Below are 19,180 nucleotides of genomic sequence, written 5' to 3'. Positions count from 1 at the left end.
GTTTTCAGTGGAAATATAACACGCCAACTTAAAAGTCGTCTAGTTTAATTTACAATTTTCCGTGGTTCCACCACCCAATGTACATATTTGACCAGAGTCTCTAAAATCAGTGCACACAATTATTATCAAATTCACTAGAAAGAAACCGACCCCACTATCAATTTAATTATAAAAACAAAAGATAAGATTCCCCATTCTCTTTAGAAAAAAAAAACACACACACACACTATTATTATTATATAATAAAAAAAAAAATCCAAACTTTTACAGCACTCTCTCTTTTTTATTACACCCCATCATTTAAATCATCACTAAAGATTTATTATGTGATGTTGTATTAAATCTTTAATTTGAAGTGGGGGGTTTTTGTGTGTGATATAGAGATACAAAATAAATGATGTAAATATATATATATATATGTATAGATATAGATAGTACTGGAAATAATGATGGAGATGATATTAATGATTATAGTTGTAGCGTTTGGAAATTTGCATTTTGTAGCTCCTGATGCTCAAGGTTAGATATATGCTTTCTTTGCTCTTAGTCTTTCTTACTTACTTTTAATTTTAGTTTAAGGGGAAAGGTTAGGTAAAACATGCAGGACATACCTTAGGTAAAACAGGAGGGAGTTATGTAAAATTCAGGAGGGGTTTATGTAAAATTCATGGGAGGTTATGTATGTTTATCAGATTCAAAGGTTTAATCTGTAACTTCCTAAGCTTACGGATTATTTTACCTTAGTTTAATTAATAATATCTTAGTAGTCTTAGTGGAGATATGACTGTCTACATTTCGCCTCCCCATACATACCCCACCTTAGACAGGATTGAGCATTGTTGTTTGTTATTAGTAACTTTAGTCGAGGTACGACTGTTTACATCTCGCCTCCCCATACCCTACTGTTGACAGGATTGGGTATTTTGACAAGATCGAGTATTGTTGTTGTTGTTGTCGTTAGTAGTCTTAGTCTAGATATGACTGTCTACATCTCGCCTCCCCATACCCTACTGTTGACAGGATTGGGTATTGTTGTTGTCGGTAGTAGTCTTAGACTCTTAGTTGAGGTATAAGTATCTACTGTTGACCTCTCCATACCCTGCCTTTGACACGATTGAGTATTGTTGTTGTTGTCCTTAGTAGTCTTAGTCGAGGTATAACTATCTACATCTCCGCTCCCATATTGAGTATTGTTTTTGTCACTAGTCATTTAGTCGTCTTACTCGAGGTATAACTATCTACATCTCACCTCCCCATACCCCGTATGTGACAACATTGAGTGTTGTTGTTGTGTTCTTAATAGTCTTAGTCGAGTATAACTATAGGATTAAGTGTTGTTGTTCTTAGTAGTCTTAGTCGAGGTATAACTATCCACGTCTCACCTCCCCGTATCATGCTTTTGACAGGATTGAGTATTGTTGTTGTTGTCCTTACAGTTGAGGTATAGCTACCTACATTTCACCTCCGCATAGCCCACCTTTGACTAGATTGAGTATTATTGTAGTTGTCCTTAGTAATCTTAGTCGAGGTATAACTATCTACTCTCACCTCCCGATACCGTGTCTTTGACGGGATTGAGTATTGTTAGTAGTCATAGTTGAGTACTGTAGTTATTTCCCATTATCTTTTCCTTTTACTAAAAATAGGTTTTGATTGGAGTGGAAACCAATTAAGGCAAATTAATTATTGATCACTTAATTACAGTATGCTGTTGTTGTTTCTTTAACTGAAATGCTTCACTTGGTCTATGTAAATTTATATCAAATTTTTGTTTCTATTACATTACCATATGCCTTTTTATAAGTTTTAAAGTCGGTTAATTTAGAGGTGGCAGTATGACCCTGTATATTTATATATTGGTTCAATTGAGGGGATGTGCTATATAACGGGCAATGTCAAATGGGTTGAGCTAAACACTGTAACTATTATGAAAATAGGTCAGTGTTTCAACTTCATATAACATTAAAAACTCTTCATGGAAAAAAAGCTCGACTCATGGTGTAATTATAATTCTTCCAACCTCTTTTGGATAGCACTTGACAAAGCTACCTGTTTTTAGCTTACCCAACCCACTCGCCGACTTGGAGGCGGCGTTTATTATAACTTTTACTGACTGAATGAAATATGTACATATATCTGAAGGGGATGCACTCTTTGATTTAAGAAGTACACTTAAGGCTTCACCTGATCAACTTACAGACTGGAACCAGAATCAAGTTAATCCATGTACTTGGTCTAAAGTTAGCTGTGATGCCGATAACAATGTTTTCTCTGTGTAAGTCACCCTGTGGTAAATTTTATATTGCTTTAAGTCTCTCTAGTCTGATTCTAATTTAATGTTGATTTTCAGGTCTATGTCATTCATGGGATTTACTGGAACATTGTCACCAAGAATACGAGTACTGTCAAAGCTTACCATACTGTATGTACAGGAGCATCACACCATTGTAATTATATGATTATATTGCTCCAAAACAAAACATATATATCTCAGTTTATCATCTATACTTATAATGCGTTTAGACACTACTTGCACTTTTAGATTGGAAATGACATATGAGCCCACAGTTCTTATGTTACTTAGCTTCTCCACTTGTTTTATACCATTTAACAAAGCTTTGCTGTTAAAAGAACAATTTGAATTTTTTTAACCCAGACTGTTTTCATTCATATAATTATATGTGTGAAAAGTGACAAAAAGCGTGTTTTGAACAATAAGCTTAGATGGAATATATGTCAAAGAAACTAGCAGCATAGTTAACTTTCTTTGAAAATGTTTCTCCTAACACACAAAAGAAGAATGACATATGATGGTTTCTGCCCTTCAGTTCATTACAGGGGAATCAAATAACAGGCGGCATACCAGAAGAGTATGGGAACTTGACTAGCTTGACAATGTTGGATTTGGAAAGCAATCGTTTAACTGGGCAGATACCATCTTCACTTGGAAATCTAAAAAATCTTCAGTTTTTGTAAGTAATGGTTCGTTTGCATACATATTAACATTAGCATGTCATTTGATAATTCTTACTTGATTATAATATGGGTTCCTTTATAATTTTTTTAATGAAGGATCTTAAGCCAAAACAATCTCGAAGGGCCCATCCCAGACTCACTTTCAAGTCTGCAAAATTTGACTAGCATGTAAGTGAAGAATCTCGGGAGATGGCAAATTCAATTCATTTATGTATGGATTGGTCGATTTGAGCTATGTTTAATCTCCAACAGAGCTCAAATCAAAAGCTAGAAAGGGAACATGGGTCAATCATGTTGAATGCCATTCATAGTTTATATTAATAGTGCACAACTGCACACAACCTCTTAGATCAGTTAAACTAATATTTTAGATTATTATTGTATTATAGATCTTATCGTATTCATAGCGAACATACTAATCATATGTAAAAGAAATTCAAAATTTTGGAGTAAAAAGTGTTTGCTGGTCATCTAAACCTACTAAAAAGTTGACCTGTTACCCAACTTTTTGCCATCTCAATGGGAGATGAACATATATAACTCGATAAATTAGTGATTCTTAATTTTCCGGTCTCATTGTAACTTTTTTAGTGCAGTTTACTTGGTTTCAACAATCTCAGTGGTCAAATTCCAGATCAGTTATTTCAGGTCTCTAAATTCAAGTAAGTAGATTTTGTTTTAACGCGATATCTCTTAAGTCTTAACATTACTAGTTCAATTTGTTTGACCTTGACAGCTTTTTACAGTTTCACAGGGAATGGATTGAACTGTGGCTTTAATAATACCCGTTCTTGCACATCTAGTTCTGGAGGTAATTTTATTTAAGTCTCCATTGTAATGTTAATTTCAGGTAGCAATTTGGTCCCATTTACTAATGAATAAGTGGGGTTGAGGTTGTGTAGCATTAAATATCAAATGGATCAACTTAATAAGTTAAATCAATAAGAAAATCATTAATAGTTACCCAAGTGGTTATTTAAATGCATAACAATCTTATAAATTAATTATTTAATATGTTAGATTGTTTTTGTGATGATATTGTCTTTTTCTTTTAAAAGCCTAACTAATAAGGAACTCAGTAATAGTTACAAAGTGGTTAATAAAATGCATAAAATGTTATATGTTAGATTATTGTTGTGCTAATACTGTCTTTTCTTTTGTGTCATAGTTATTGCAGTAGTTGTCCGTAAAAATCTATAAATTTGGACAAAAAGTGTTATGGGTCAACCTGAGATGCCTTATCTGTACTGATAATTTACGTTGCCTAAGATCCCACCTGTTTAGTTTGTTACCCCTACGACTCTACATTCTTTATGATGACTCTGAAATTTGGCTAACATATGACCGTATAAATGTATTATGTGATAGATGCTTCAAAGAAATCAAAGACAGGGCTGATAGTTGGGGTTATTGCTGGAGTTGTCGTTCTTCTTTTGCTTGGATGCTTGATGCTGTTTTTGTGGAGAGCTAGGCACAAAGGTTACAAGCGAGAGGTCTTTGTTGATGTTGCAGGTAACCTCAAATAGCTTGCACTTTAGAAACTGTTGACAAAACCCACACTGCAATATGTCTTTTTGTTGAGTGTTATGGGGTACTTTTACCGCTTCTCTTATTCATTGAAGGTATTTTAGAGATCCCTTGTTATTTTGGTCATGTGTTGCACACATGATAATTTTCATCTGGACCATACACCACACAAGTCCTCATACCATCCACACAGACCAAATGCCATATCTTCAAGCTATCACCATCACTTCTTATGTACTTTTCTGTACAGTGTGAATTTTGGTCCATTAATTATGAATGAATAATTTGGGTTTTGCTAATATGAAACAGATGAAATCATTAAATCTAGCTAATAATATAATGGGTCAAATAAAATATATGCGCTAAAATGCAACTGGTCAAATGGGCCGAACACTTCATAGTTCTTTTGAAAAGTGTAATTGTATTGCATAAAACCTCTTATGGTCTTATGGCAAACAAGTCGATTGTTTTTGTAACAACATAGTTTTAGTCAATTATATTCAACTCTTTAGTTTTTACCAAACAAATGAACAATTATTTGTATGCCCACCCAATCCGACCTAATCCACATGACCCATTCTTAGATGTACCAAGGTGTTTTGAGTTTGGCCTAGTACTCAACCCCCTTCCCCACCCCATTGTCCCACCTCTAGTTTTACAGTTATATATGTACTTTTCATTTTGACTACTGCTAGAAACTGCTAGGAGCTTTTTTATATCCTGTTGTGGAAATGCTTTTTGCTAAAAAATAATTCAGTATAAAATGGAGCTGAAACATATACTTTTTTTCTAAATGAGTTTAGCAATTTGCATAATAGATAAAGTGTGTCACTACATTTCAGCACATGTAATATGACATCATCAGGTATTTCTAGCTCTTAGGTTTTTGTATTGCCCCTTTGAATTTTGATATGGATTATTTATGTCTTATCTTTTAGTTACTTGTGTTTGGACCTTTAGGGGAAGTTGACCGAAGAATTGCATTTGGTCAGCTCAAGCGTTTTGCATGGAGAGAGCTGCAGCTTGCTACAGATAACTTCAATGAGAGAAACGTTCTTGGACAAGGAGGTTTCGGGAAGGTTTATAAAGGAGTTTTAGGAGACAATACAAAAGTTGCTGTGAAACGGTTAACTGATTACGAAAGTCCGGGTGGGGATGCAGCATTCCAACGTGAAGTCGAGATGATAAGTGTGGCTGTGCATAGGAATCTTTTACGTCTCATTGGCTTTTGCACCACACCTACTGAACGTTTGTTGGTGTATCCCTACATGCAGAACTTAAGTGTTGCCTATCGGTTACGAGGTATTTGTTATTGTATTGCATGGTGAATACATTCAGCACTTTTAAAGAGCCTATCTATAAAGTTTACAATCAAATAACGGATGCTGTCACCTACTTTAGGATTTTACCTATAGACGCTGGTAGTGTCGGTCAATTTCTATGTTAGAGAATATACTCTTGAACTCAAGTTTGAGGGTCCGTATGATAAGTTCTCATCAGATATGAACCTAGTTACTTGATTAAGGGACATGTGGGTCACTTATTTTAAACATAATAACCATGACACAGGCCCCATGTTAAGTTCCAAAGTATGTTTCGTAAGTAGAAATCGAGTAAAGTCAAGTTCTTGAGTCTTGACTTCTTTCTAGTTCAATTTACTCTTTAACTAGATAACTTTGATGTGAAGTTGATGGTTCATTTATAAAAATATATAAATTTTTTCATTTTTAAGACAATTTATATGGAATATCCATAAGTTGCAGTAACAATCAAAATTCCATATCTGAGCATTACGGGAAAACAATTTCTTATCCGAAAGACCTCAAAGCTGACCAATTACACAAATGTTTTATCATCAACCCAAAATTTTCAAATTTTGACAAGACAAATCAAGGTCCCCACAAACAAAATGAAGAGACCAGCACTCTAACACAGTAGCCTCCATGATTCCTGGCTAATGACCAATCACACTAATGAACATCCACCAATATGGTTTCTAGTGGGCGTTGCTGCATTGGGAACACATATCCATAGAAGGGCTAAATCGGTTATTTAGTATTTACAGGGATGGAGGTTTGTCAGTGTTGTAACAGACATATATAACATTTTGTTATAATAAAATGCAAATATAGTTTTTATTCCTAGGTTTTTTGGACTGTTTCTTTGTTTTCTTCTGTAGAGTTTACCTGTGTTGGTTCTAGTTGATTAAGGTCACTTGATCCATTGACAGAAACTACTCCAGTTTTCAAAAGAATCTCATCATGGCCATCAATGTATCGCAACGATATCCAATTCTGCCATGAGCAGGGTATGGGGGTATTGAAAGAACTTCAAATGGCACCCAATTATCTTTCTTTTGTTTATTCCAATTTCGATGTACAAACTCTTCAAAAAAACAATTGTAAGATGATAGAGCTTAACTGCCTCTAGAGCTGTAAAATGACAAATACTCCGCTAAATTTATCAAATATCTCTTAGCAATCCATCTTAAGTTGAATACCTTTTAGAAGATTGAAGGGAATCTTTTGTCATCTTATAACCCTAGATTTGGCAACAGCTTCAAATTTAAAGGATATATTGTCATTTTACATTTTCCAACAAGTTTTCTTCCAGAATTGGTTCTTGGGTGGTCCAATGAAAACTTTTGAATACTTAAGTGGCCTATGCATACATTATCCTTTTTATCTGTTGATTCATTAAACAATCTGTTGTGCCAAGCACTCTGATTATTGTTATTTCAACAGCAAGCATACATCTGAAATTAGCTTGTTTCTGTTTCAAATAGTTATCATATTAATCAAATATCATATAAATACATGTATACCGAGCATGAAAACCCCCATGCTGTGATATTCTTATTCTATTCCACAAGAATAATGGTCTCTTGGACTATAATAATTTTGCAGAACTTAAACCTGGAGAGGCTGTTCTGGATTGGGTTACAAGGAAGCGGGTAGCTTTAGGCACTGCTCGTGGACTGGAATATCTTCATGAACATTGCAATCCTAAAATTATCCACAGGGATGTTAAGGCAGCTAATGTATTGCTCGATGAAGATTTTGAAGCCGTCGTAGGTGACTTTGGATTGGCAAAGTTGGTTGATGTTAGAAAAACTAATGTGACAACTCAAGTTCGGGGGACAATGGGTCATATAGCTCCAGAATATCTGTCTACCGGAAAGTCATCAGAAAGAACAGATATTTTTGGCTATGGGATCATGCTTCTAGAAATAGTAACTGGACAACGGGCCATAGATTTTTCACGACTTGAAGAAGAAGATGATGTGTTGTTGCTTGACCATGTAAGATTCGATTTTCTTGGTTGAAATCTGGGTGGCTCATGAGGTTGGGTATTGGCCATTGGGTCATATTGAGTATCTTTGTTGCAGGTCACGTTGGGTTGGGTTGATCCAAAAGACTTTTTGACCAAATTTGTGAACTGCTAATAAAAAGTTAGTGTGATTGCAATAATTTAACAATTTCAATATTTATATCACTTTTTAGAATGCAATGATTTAGGTTTTATGCATTAAACTTACATATTGGGCCACTTTTGACCCGTTTGCCTGTTTAACTCATTTTCTATCTTGCTATGTTGTGATATATTACACTCATTTGACTAGGAGTCTAGGATCACTTGAATTGACACATCTATTCATAGGCCATATAGTGTTTATTATGAGGTGACAATTTCAAACTGTCTATATGAAAAACAGCCAACTTGCAGTTAGATTTGACACATTTTGACCCGCAAAGATGGCCAAAAAGGCTAGTGGTGAGATTGGCCAAAGCATTTAACTGGGATTAGGTCAAAACAGTCGACTTTCATGCATGGGTTAAAATGGGTGGGGTGGGTTGACCACTAACACCTGTTAGGAAAGTAGTACACATTTCAATACTTGTTTAGCAACTCATTTTGCTGTTATGTATGTATATTATTAATGCATTCGTCCCATTACAAATCATACAACCTAAATTGATGTTTGGGTTGAAGGTGTCACATTTACCAGTCGTACTATCTTAATACCTCTAGCGTTTATACTGATTGATTCTTTTTTGTACGGTTAAAGGTCAAAAAACTAGAAAGGGAAAAGAGGTTGGATGCTATTGTTGACCGCAATCTAAATAAGAACTACGACATGCAAGAAGTGGAGATGATGATTAAGGTAGCATTATTGTGTACCCAAGGGTCTCCAGAGGACCGACCAGCAATGTCAGAGGTAGTGCGAATGCTGGAAGGAGAAGGCCTTGCAGAACGGTGGGAAGAATGGCAAAATGTTGAAGTTAATCGTAGGCATGAGTATGATCGGTTACAAAGAAGATTTGACTGGGGAGAAGACTCGATTTATAATCAAGATGCTATAGAGCTATCTGGTGGAAGATGAAGTTCGATCACCATTTGGTAAATACATGCTCTTTTCTTGTATTTGTTTGAAAACTTATTTTGTTGTGTGTGTATGTTGTGATTATGCATAGAGATTAGATACAAAGGATTGTAAATTTGCATTATGATGAATATTATAGTCTTCCTGTGACCTTGGGCCCGCAACTTGAGTCACCTTGGGATTAATCTTCATTAGTGTCGACTGGGGTTCCTAGAAAATTGATGTTCTTAATTTCTTATGAAAATTCACTGAATCAGGGTACGTAAGAAGATGGTAAAATGAATTTCGATGAAAACACTTGTATGTAACCTGTAACAAATTAGAATGGGCTATGTTCTGGGGAGAATCTCATCTTTGTGGCTTGAAGAGGGAAGGTCAAGTAAGTTGGAACAAAACGATCATCCATATAAACTGAAGAGTTCAAGACCTACTCAATGGGTAGAGTGGTTTTCAATTGCAAATTTGATCTCGTTTTGTTACACATTCAAGTTTTAACCCAATGTTTCTACTTTTGGAATGCAATTTACCTTGTGAGTTTAGCTGAGGGTAAAGTCGAAAATGTATATCGTATATCTGTATCGAGTACGAGATTCTTTTAACTATATCTGTGTTCTTAAGTGTGTAAGCTCTTAGTAAATTTTGACACTCGGTTTACTGTAAAAGATATGGATTTTGATGTTTGTTGTTTCTTTTTCTTGTAGTTAATTCTATATGTTATTCAGTCTTGCTCTCTTATAGATATCAATGCTTCTTACATCTTTATGTATATGGTTCTTGTTTGTAGCAAACAAGTGAAGAGTCCTTCAGATTTATCTGTTGATTAGTTTTTTCTTTCTATTTAAGCCAAGTTGTGTTGTGCCATAACTGCAACACAACTACACAAGATAAACGCATATTGTATACGTCCACAAACATAAGAATCAACTTGTTACTGATGTATCCTGTACATAAAACGTTGATAACAAAGGGTTCCCACTCGTTTACCCTAAAGGGTATACGTCCATGAGTGCTGCTAACCACACGGTCCACACCTAGTGAGGTGCTGCCACAACCACTATTTTTTCCGTTCTCTACCTTGAAATATATTCCATGTACACATTATATTTGATGGCAAAGTCAGGGTACACATTTTTTGACTTATTGAAGGGATTATACTAGATAAACCTCGAGAAATATTTGACCGAGCTATAATTTCAAAACCTCCAGAAATATAATTTCTTTGAAACTTTAAACAGGCACCGTGACATAAAAATTTTATAGAAATATGAGAACATTGATAAAATAAAATCAAATCAGTTCATCTTCAAACACAAAATATACTAAGGTAACATTATATCAAACACTTAAGAAAATTTATCCTTGTTATGAACAGTTACTTAGTTATCAAAACGGCCATTTGAAGGAATAGAATTAAGGAAATAATTTCTTTTCCGGGGCATCAAACAAACATATTCTTTTTCTAATAAATTGTTAACTAGAAGGATATCCGTACAATGCGGCGACGACGGTGACGATGGATGGGGGTGGCGACGGTGATAGGTGGCTGGTGGCGGTGTGACCATTAATGTAAAAGTAATTTATATAAAAAGAGGTAATGTAGCAATTTTAAGGGTTGAGTGATATATGTTGTAAATAATTTCATAACTAAGTATAATAGGTATATTATGTGAAAATATTTAAATTAGTGGATAAAGGATATGGATAGTTTGGTTAGATAGGGTTCAAAAATATTTTAGGGGTATTTTGGTTATATATAGTATGTAGGTTTAGAAAGTGTTGAAAATTTAAGGTATTTTGGGTTTTTTAAAGATAGAAAGTTTAAAAGGGAAAATGTAGTTTGTTTTATAAAGAAGTATAGATAGGGTTTTGTTTTAGACATTAAATTTTTTTTTTTTTTTTTTAAAGGTGGGGATTATTTGCTCGCATCAGGGGATCCAACTTACGTTATCTTAACCGGGTCCGCTAGAAAGCCCCCTCACCCTCAATACCTAGTAGGAGGAGAAACTCTCAATTAAACCTCCCGAAGGAACGACATTTAATTGGGATAAAAACTCTGCCACCTCTACAGGACTCAAACCTGCTTCACTAGATGACTTTATTGTGAAATTCCTTCAAATGTCTTTCCCATGTCTCGAACTCGAGACCTCCAACATGTAAAGTTGGTGTTCAACCAATAAGTTATCTTTGAAATGTGTTAAACTTACACAATATTATTTTTCATGAAAAAATCTAATAAAATGTAATTAGATTTTAAGTCTGGCCTAATAGGTAAATACCTCTCATGCCCTCTAACTAATCTTTATAATAAATAAAAAGACAATTGTCTTTCTAAAGTATTTCTAGAAATAATATGATGTGGCAAGCCTACATTTTTTTTTTTTTAAAATCTTTATTATAATTATGATGTCATAAATAATTTACAATATTTTTTAATTAAAAATAGCTTACTAAATGCTTATTTAAAGTTTATAATTTTTTATTACAAACAAAGAAATTTTTTTTATATAGTATAATATCTTTTTTATGTTTTGTTAATGCAATAGGTATTTTAATTTGTAAATTATTGTATTATTCAATTTACTATCTCCATATCGATTTATAATATATTTATAACAAAAATTAAATGCAGACTTTTTAGTTTTATAATTTTTATTAAAAGGCCCGGATTGAACCCGGTTAAATCCGCTAGTCCTTAAACAATTATAAATTGATCTACGTCTTTTAAAGATTACAAATGCAACCTTAATAGATTATTTAGAGATATTTTGTATCTTATTAGAAGATACAATAATGTTGTAAGTTGTAACTATTGCATAATTGTAAAATCACAAGCCATTTTGATAGGTATTTTTTGAGATAAAAATAAGTATTATCTACGAGTATATTTATGATGATTTCTTTAATGTAAATTATTTTCTCATTTTCATTTACGTCTAATTTCTTCAAATTAGTGGCTAGAAACACACCTACTTCGAATCATGTGATGTGGTAGGTAAGTGATGTGAAAAATTATAAACAAGTTAATTTTGGAATTCTTATATAACATGTCAAGTTTTTATATTAACTATAAAAAAGAAATTCCCTTTTTAATGATCCATCTGAATCAGTGTTCAATATATACTGTAATAAATTGAGTTGTCCCTTCTACTGCAGTCCAACAAAATGGGTGATGATAATTCAACATTCAATTTGCCTAGAGTAAAGCTTGGAAATCAGGGCCTTGAGGTCATATTTTCAAATCCATCTTTTTTTTATTTAATAACTTTTATCTCATGCTTTTTATCAAGTTGGCTGCATTAAATCATCCCATTTTAACCTAAACCCGTGGAAGTTTACATTTTATCGATCGGTTTGGAATCGACCACTAGAATACTAGTTTTTCCGTTATGTTTTCATAGTGGGGTTTTACACCATTGTGTATGTGTATACCCACTAGTCATACGCTCGCGCGATGAGACGGTATGGTGACGGCGGCGGCGGTAGCAGTGTGATTATTAATTTCTCATAAAAAATAATTAATGTAAAAGGGTAGTGTAGTTATTTAAGAGTTAAAGACCGATGTTGAAAATTAAGTCATTAAGTAGATTATAAGTATTTTAAGTAAATATGGAGTGAACTTGAAAAAATGGAGTGAACTAAATACTCTATAATGTAGTTTATATATAGATTTAGATATAGATAATCGTGTTCATTGAATGGACTTAATTTTTCAAGCAGTATGTGGATGCGCCACGTATACTAGAGTACTTACAATGTTAAAATTTGAAACTTAAATTATCTACAATGAAATTCTAGGTAATCAATCTGGAAGGGGATTCCCTCAAGTTTCCCCAATTTGAAGTTGGGATGATCTTGACCTTTGATTGAAAATCAAAGACCTTTGATTGAAAATCAAAGGCCAAGATTTAAAGTTAATGATTGAATCTTAGCCCTTGATTTTCAATCAAGGGTCAACTCAAGTTGGGGGAACTTGAGGGAATCCTCATCCAATCAATCCATCCTTAATTAATCAACTGCGAAAATGATTATACTTAGCGTTTCATGGATTTCAATGACCTTATGGCGTGGTTAAAAACTGAAAATTTAAATACATGGAAAAGAAATTTCATGAATACATCGAAAGTTTTGAAAGTATCTAAAAGATGTTCACTAATATTGCAAAAGTTGTGTCAAGTATTTTTGAAGTAGTTCATTAGTGACGACCGAGGTTCTTAGAAACTTGAGGTCACTGTGAAGTTTCACTTAATCAAAAGATTGGGTACATAACAAGATCGTAGACGAATTTGATGAAAACACTTGTATATATAACCAGTAACAATCTAGAATGGGATATGTTCTAAGATGAATCTCATCGTTTTTGTTTGAAATGGGAAGGTCAAGAACTAAGTTGGAACAACTAGATCATCTATATAAATGGAAGAGTTCAAAACCTACTAAATGTGTAGAGTGGGTTTCAATTGCATTTTTAATCTCGTTTTATTACGCATTCAAGTTTCAATTGACCTTAAGAGTTGATGGTAATCATTTTCAGCATAAAGGCGGAAATGTATATCTTATTTCTGTATGTAGGGACTAGCTAGGGAGTACCAAATTCTTTCAACTATTTATGTGTTTTAAGTTGTGTAAGCTGTTAGTAAATTTTGATACTCTGTTCACTGTAAAAGAGATGGATTTCCAAATTGATGTTTGTTGTTTTATGTTTCTTTTTCTTTTGGTTAATTTATGTTTTATTCAGTCTTGCTTATTCATAGATATCGACATTTTCTTACATCTTTGTGGATACGCTGTTGTTGTTTAGCAAACCGGTGAAGAATCCTTTAGATATCAACACTTCTTTGTGTATGTGGCTAGAGCTATGAAGAATTAACTTTTCAACCTTTGATCTATATTACCTTTTACGGCCTTTTGTTCCCCTGATATTCTTTTGAGGAATTAAAGCGAAAGAATTGATTTTATCTTAAGTTTATAACATTATCCCTTGATTTTGTAATAATAACTTAATAAGATAATAAGATGTTTGAGTAGGCGTAGACCTGATTATTTACAGATAGAATGACTAAAAATATATTTATTTTGAACAGGCTAGAGATAGGAGATGGTTCATAAAATGGAAATAGAAGTCTCACAGTAGAAAAAAATGAAACACTACGTAAATAACCAGTTTGGTTGTACCTGATATGAAACTGTTATCTTATCTGGATTAAATGACCCTTTATTAATTAAACAAATGTAAGCAGTCTGTTTATCGAAATGTTAAAGCGCAAATCTACACGTTCCCTAATCATAAGACCTTTGTTTGTCCGAATATTAATAGTAATTTTTTGATTTGTTCTTTGGTTTTATTTTCGGATGCGTAGGTATCAAGATTAGGCTATGGCTGCATGGGGCTTACCGGTGCCTATAATATTCCTCTCCCTGTGGAAGAAGGCATCAAAGTGCTCAAGGGAGTTTACAATAGAGGAATTACATTCTTTGATACTGCTGATATATACGGGGCAGACCATGCTAATGAGATACTCGTAGGAAAGGTATTTGAGTTAATTGTGAAAGGATCTTTTTTACTAAAATGTAACGAAAACACTGACAGTTTAGTCCTGACTACATATGAACTCTGGAAATATAGCTCTTTTGGAACTCTATTTTGGAAGGCTATCATCAAGCCTTCCTGTATGATGTTTTCTTAGTTGAAGTTTCAACTGCTAAACTGCTTTGTCTTATGTTAATCTGTGGAACTGGAGGGAAATTTACGTAAGTAGTAAAAATGGAATATGTAATAAGATAGTTTGAATCCTATGATATTGAATACAGTTTATAGTTGGCACACCCTTGTCGATTATTATCCTTTCCTCGATCCATCCAGAATTTTACCCTTAGTTATGTTTGCAAATATTCTTTAGTCGCAACAACATAAGGTCACTCAACCCATAGTTTGCCTTGTATAGGATACTTATGCTATGGTAATATATTTTCGTAAAAAAGGCAAATGGTAAAATTTTTATCCTTCTTCCTTTTAACATCTTTTAGCATTTTTTGTGTGTTTTTTGATTAAAGTGGAATGGTGCAGGTATTAAGGGAATTACCTAGAGAAAAGATCCAATTGGCCACAAAATTTGGTTTTTTCAAGTTTGACCCCACCAAGATTACAGTTAAAGGAACTCCTGAATATGCCCGTTCGTGCTGTGAAGGTAGCCTAAAGCGGTTGGGTGTGGACTACATTGATCTCTATTACATACATCGAATTGACACTACTGTTCCCATCGAGGACACTGTATGGTCACTTTCCTATTCCGTATATTTGAATTTTTTTTATGGGCAATTGCATAAAAATCTAACCAAATTCGGTCTGATATATGTATGGATAACCTACTTACTTTAGGTCCGAAATAACCATCAAAGTTTTACAAATTTTCATTGAATTTTCTTATGGGCAATTGCATAAAAATCTAACCAAATTCGGTCTGATATTTATGGATAACCTACTTACTTTAGGTCTAAAATAACCACCACTTCATTGTTTTTGAATGGTTACCGAGTCAGATTCTTAGATCAAAATTTCTGAAAATTAGTCACATTATTTCAAATTTATATAACTTTGATGGTTTTTTGTTGCCGAACAAGTTATTTACCAAAATTAGAACTTGGACTAAATTTTGTTTTTTATGCAACTAGTCTCTTGCTTAAATGATTAAGTTTCTTGATTACTGTAACTTTCCTTGATAAAATGGTGATAGATATTACTTCAAACAAGAGTATTGTACCAAATTTTCTGTATGGACATAAGAGTTTCCTTTATAAACAGATGGAAGAGCTCAAAAAGATGGTGGGCGAGGGTAAAATAAAGTACATTGGATTATCTGAAGCTAACGCAGACACGATTAGGAGAGCACACGCAGTTCACCCGATTACTGCTTTACAAATAGAATATTCCCTTTGGACTCGGGAGATCGAGGAAGAACTGATTCCACTTTGCAGGTGTATTTCTATCCATATTTAATCTATATACATTTTTTTATGATACGAGTTAACTGTGTTTAGCATTTCAGTATTTCTCAAAAGTTTGTTCTTGTTACAAGGGAACTTGGAATAGGCATAGTTCCATATAGTCCCGTGGGACGTGGATTTTTCGGGGGCAAAGCAGTCAGAGAAAGCCTTCCTGAAAATAGTGTGCTGGTATTTGATCAACTACTCCTCTCTAGTTCTCTGTATTATGTTTCTAGCACCCATTTTAGGTGTGGCAAAGCAACACAGGTCTAATTGTTTTCAGTTAAAAAGAGTAAGCTGTGGTATGGCTAATATCGTTTGCAATTTTGTCCAAATTTTTTACATTAATATAAAGACTTAAAATTTCATGTTTACTAACAAAAGATACGTCATTTCAAGTAATGGAATGGGTCAGGACTCAAAAGGTTTCATGCATCAACTAAGCGGTACCAAAGATGTCCCTATCATCTAACCAACCATAATTCCTTGGTTCCAGTCCTTATAACGACGTGTGTGAGTATTTTTCAGTCCAAGAAAAGAAAGCAAAAACGGACACTTTAGGTGACTTTCAACTGGGTTGACCCGCATTATTTTTTTAGCTGATTTTGTTTAACGCATTTGACCCATTAGAGATACCATACGACATGACCTGACCTGAATCGACTATTTGTGAATAACATCACCACCTCTAGTTTTGTAATAACAAGCTTCCCCTTCCAGGGATCACATCCTAGGTTTACTGGAGAAAACTTTACCAAGAACAAGATCATTTATGATCGAGTAGAAGCATTGGCAGAAAAACATGGATGTACTCCTATTCAGCTCGCTCTTGCATGGGTTCTCCATCAAGGAAATGATGTAGTACCAATTCCTGGTAAGTTTGATATGGTAAAAGATGTCAAAAAACATCAGAAGTACCAGTTCTTGTCCACAAGGTTATAACTTATAGTTGTAATTATGCTTTTGTATGAGAGAAATAACGAGTTTCTTGTTTGGGCCTAGGTACGACCAAAATTAAGAATCTTGATGAGAATATTGGTTCACTAAAAGTGAAACTGACAAAAGAAGATGTAGAAGAGATTCGTAATGCAGTGCCTGTTGATGAAGTTGCTGGTTGTAAAACTAGTGAAGCTCTTCTACGTGTCTCGTGGAAATTTGCAAACACACCACCCAAAACCAGCAGCTGATCATCTTCATGTAAAGACTATACTGTTTTCAGTTATGTTTTATGAGGATTTTGAGTTCTTGCAGCATAAAATGATTTTATCCAAGTGTATCCTACATTGTGGAATGTGGAATATGGCGATTTGTGTCCAAGAACATTCCTCAGTCTGGAATTTATTTGAATGCGAATTGTGTATTATTATGTCATTTTACTGTCAAGTGTCAACTATGAATGTGCAACAATGCTGGCGGAATGTGGCAAGTTGGAGCACCTTTTGAGGAAGGGATAAGTATCATGGAATGTAACAAACTTTGGATGAATGTCTATTGTAAGAAATAACTAAAGTTGTGTGTATTGTATGTAAACAACTTTAAAATATGTTTATTGTATGTAAGAAAACATACGTGGCAACCATATAGAGGTGCCACTTGTCTGATTTTAATTGGTTGAATACATTTTTCTTACATACAATAAACATTATTTTCGAGTTATTTACATATAATACACACAACTTTAGTTATTTCCTATTATAGACATTCGTTCAAAGTTTGTTACATTTCAAGATACTTATCCCTTTGAGGAACAGGAAATGAGCTAGTTTGCTAAACTGGTTATACATTAACTGTAACACCCCAAGAATTATAAGGTAAAAGAAATTAACCCCTTTTTATAGTTTTAACATTAAATCAATTTCCTAGTATTTCATTTTTGAATGTGGAGTTAATTTTGTTGGAACTTTAACGGATAGCGGGTAAAATACCCACAAATTAAGAGATGAGTCGTGGCAAGCCAGGAAGGTGCCAGCCAACTCTCTTTGAATTGAGTCATAATCCACTATTACTCTTTTCTTCCCCCATCATTTTCTTCATGCAATCTTCTCAATTTCATTACAAAATCAGAGTCTAATTCTCTCTAATTCAAAAAGGGAAATCATCCACAATAATCATCACCATCAAGTAGTCTTTATTCAAGATTTGAAAGTTAGGGTTTGAGAGGTGTGTGTGTGGTGACCGAACTTCAAGAGGAAAAAGGGGAAAAGGAAGAATTTTCCAATTAAGTCTTGAATTTGCTTTTGTTGTAAGGTATTGATTTCCCCTAACCTAACTTTTATATTTCTTTTTGGAATTAGGGTTCATAGAGTGAACCAATTTGGGGATTTTTAATAGAAAATTTTATCATGGTGATTTCTCCCCAATTCCTTAGATAACCTAGTTTGTCATTGAGTTATGTGTTAACTTTGACTATGAAAATGATAAATTCATGTGATAATTTTAGTTTTTGAGAAAAGATGAGTTTTGACTAGATATGGATTTGTTGATGAAAGTGGTGGGTTGAACTACTTGGTGTTATTGTTAAAGAAAATGGGACTCAATGACAAATGGGTTGGGTTTTGGGGTGTAAGAAGGCTAGTGATTAAGAATGACTAGGTTGAGCTAGTCAAGTGTGAATATAAGCTTATACTTTGTATGTTGATCATAGGTTGAAGTTGCTTGTGCTTTACCCTTTATTTGAGTTATTGTGCGAGTGCGAAGAAGGTGAGTATATTTGCATTCTTTTATGTTTATGTTGTTGTCCATGTGTGGAAAGACCACCATGTTGAAGTTGATGTCCATGTGTGGAAAGACCACCATGTTGAAGTTGATGTCCATGTGTGGAAAGACCACCATGTTGAAGTTATTGTCCATGTGTTGAAAGACCACCATGTTGAAGTTATTGTCCATGTGTGGAAAGACCACCATGTTAAAGTTGTGAAAATATATGTGTTTAGGGTGCAAGGTGAGCAAGTAAATATAACATGACGATGATATAGGTTACTTGTGATAGTCCTTGTACTTTGCCCTCCTTCGTAATCGTAATTGTATGCAAGTGTATTCACTAAGTCTTTGCTTATATTTTAGTTGTTTACACTCTTATAGGTAGTTTGAGAAGAAGGAACTAGTGTTGTTGATTGAAGGAAATTGATTTAGAGCTTGAAGTAATCCTTGGAAGTTTTTGAAGGTATTTAGGTCATCCTGGGATGGATGACAATCTTTTGGTGTAGATACTTAGTTGTCCCTCTCCTTTGGCTCATTGTACATTTTGTTTTGGAGTCATGTTTCTGTAACATTTCTGTAAATGCTCAAGTTGTAAAGTTTTGGAAGCTGGAA

The 19,180-nt window shown here is 33.9% G+C and overlaps 2 protein-coding genes across 2 annotated transcripts; both read left to right on the top strand.

The window, feature by feature from the left end:
* The first annotated feature begins 242 nt into the window (after positions 1–242).
* On the top strand, positions 243–9,574 carry LOC122608562 (probable LRR receptor-like serine/threonine-protein kinase At5g10290). Its single transcript, XM_043781656.1, has 12 exons — positions 243–519; positions 2,143–2,275; positions 2,351–2,422; positions 2,829–2,972; positions 3,073–3,144; positions 3,573–3,638; positions 3,723–3,787; positions 4,345–4,488; positions 5,464–5,805; positions 7,410–7,804; positions 8,573–8,904; positions 9,145–9,574. The coding sequence occupies exons 1-11, from the start codon at positions 447–449 to the stop codon at positions 8,885–8,887; spliced, it is 1,821 nt and encodes a 606-aa protein (XP_043637591.1). The 5' UTR covers positions 243–446; the 3' UTR covers positions 8,888–8,904; positions 9,145–9,574.
* A 2,286-nt stretch (positions 9,575–11,860) lies between these two features.
* On the top strand, positions 11,861–17,239 carry LOC122607414 (perakine reductase-like). The gene is made up of 8 exons (XM_043780383.1): positions 11,861–11,879; positions 12,041–12,112; positions 14,245–14,415; positions 14,952–15,155; positions 15,687–15,859; positions 15,961–16,057; positions 16,589–16,742; positions 16,871–17,239. The coding sequence occupies exons 2-8, from the start codon at positions 12,050–12,052 to the stop codon at positions 17,053–17,055; spliced, it is 1,047 nt and encodes a 348-aa protein (XP_043636318.1). The 5' UTR covers positions 11,861–11,879; positions 12,041–12,049; the 3' UTR covers positions 17,056–17,239.
* The last annotated feature ends 1,941 nt before the right edge of the window (positions 17,240–19,180 follow it).

Source organism: Erigeron canadensis, chromosome 7 (genome assembly GCF_010389155.1).
Source record: "Erigeron canadensis isolate Cc75 chromosome 7, C_canadensis_v1, whole genome shotgun sequence".
In the NCBI taxonomy this organism is placed as follows: domain Eukaryota; kingdom Viridiplantae; phylum Streptophyta; class Magnoliopsida; order Asterales; family Asteraceae; genus Erigeron; species Erigeron canadensis.
The sequence above is the reverse complement of the archived record's forward strand: the minus strand, read 5'-3'. Positions and strand labels throughout refer to the sequence as shown.

Bases quoted from the DNA above. Each gene is read 5' to 3' on its own strand.
- LOC122608562 (XM_043781656.1), top strand. From the start codon at position 447: ATGATGGAGATGATATTAATGATTATAGTTGTAGCGTTTGGAAATTTG. The intron at 2,276-2,350 runs GTAAGTCACCCT...GTTGATTTTCAG, and splicing joins GATAACAATGTTTTCTCTGT to GTCTATGTCATTCATGGGAT. The intron at 5,806-7,409 runs GTATTTGTTATT...ATAATTTTGCAG, and splicing joins TGTTGCCTATCGGTTACGAG to AACTTAAACCTGGAGAGGCT.
- LOC122607414 (XM_043780383.1), top strand. From the start codon at position 12,050: ATGGGTGATGATAATTCAACATTCAATTTGCCTAGAGTAAAGCTTGGA. The intron at 14,416-14,951 runs GTATTTGAGTTA...GGAATGGTGCAG, and splicing joins ATGAGATACTCGTAGGAAAG to GTATTAAGGGAATTACCTAG. The intron at 15,860-15,960 runs GTGTATTTCTAT...TCTTGTTACAAG, and splicing joins GAACTGATTCCACTTTGCAG to GGAACTTGGAATAGGCATAG.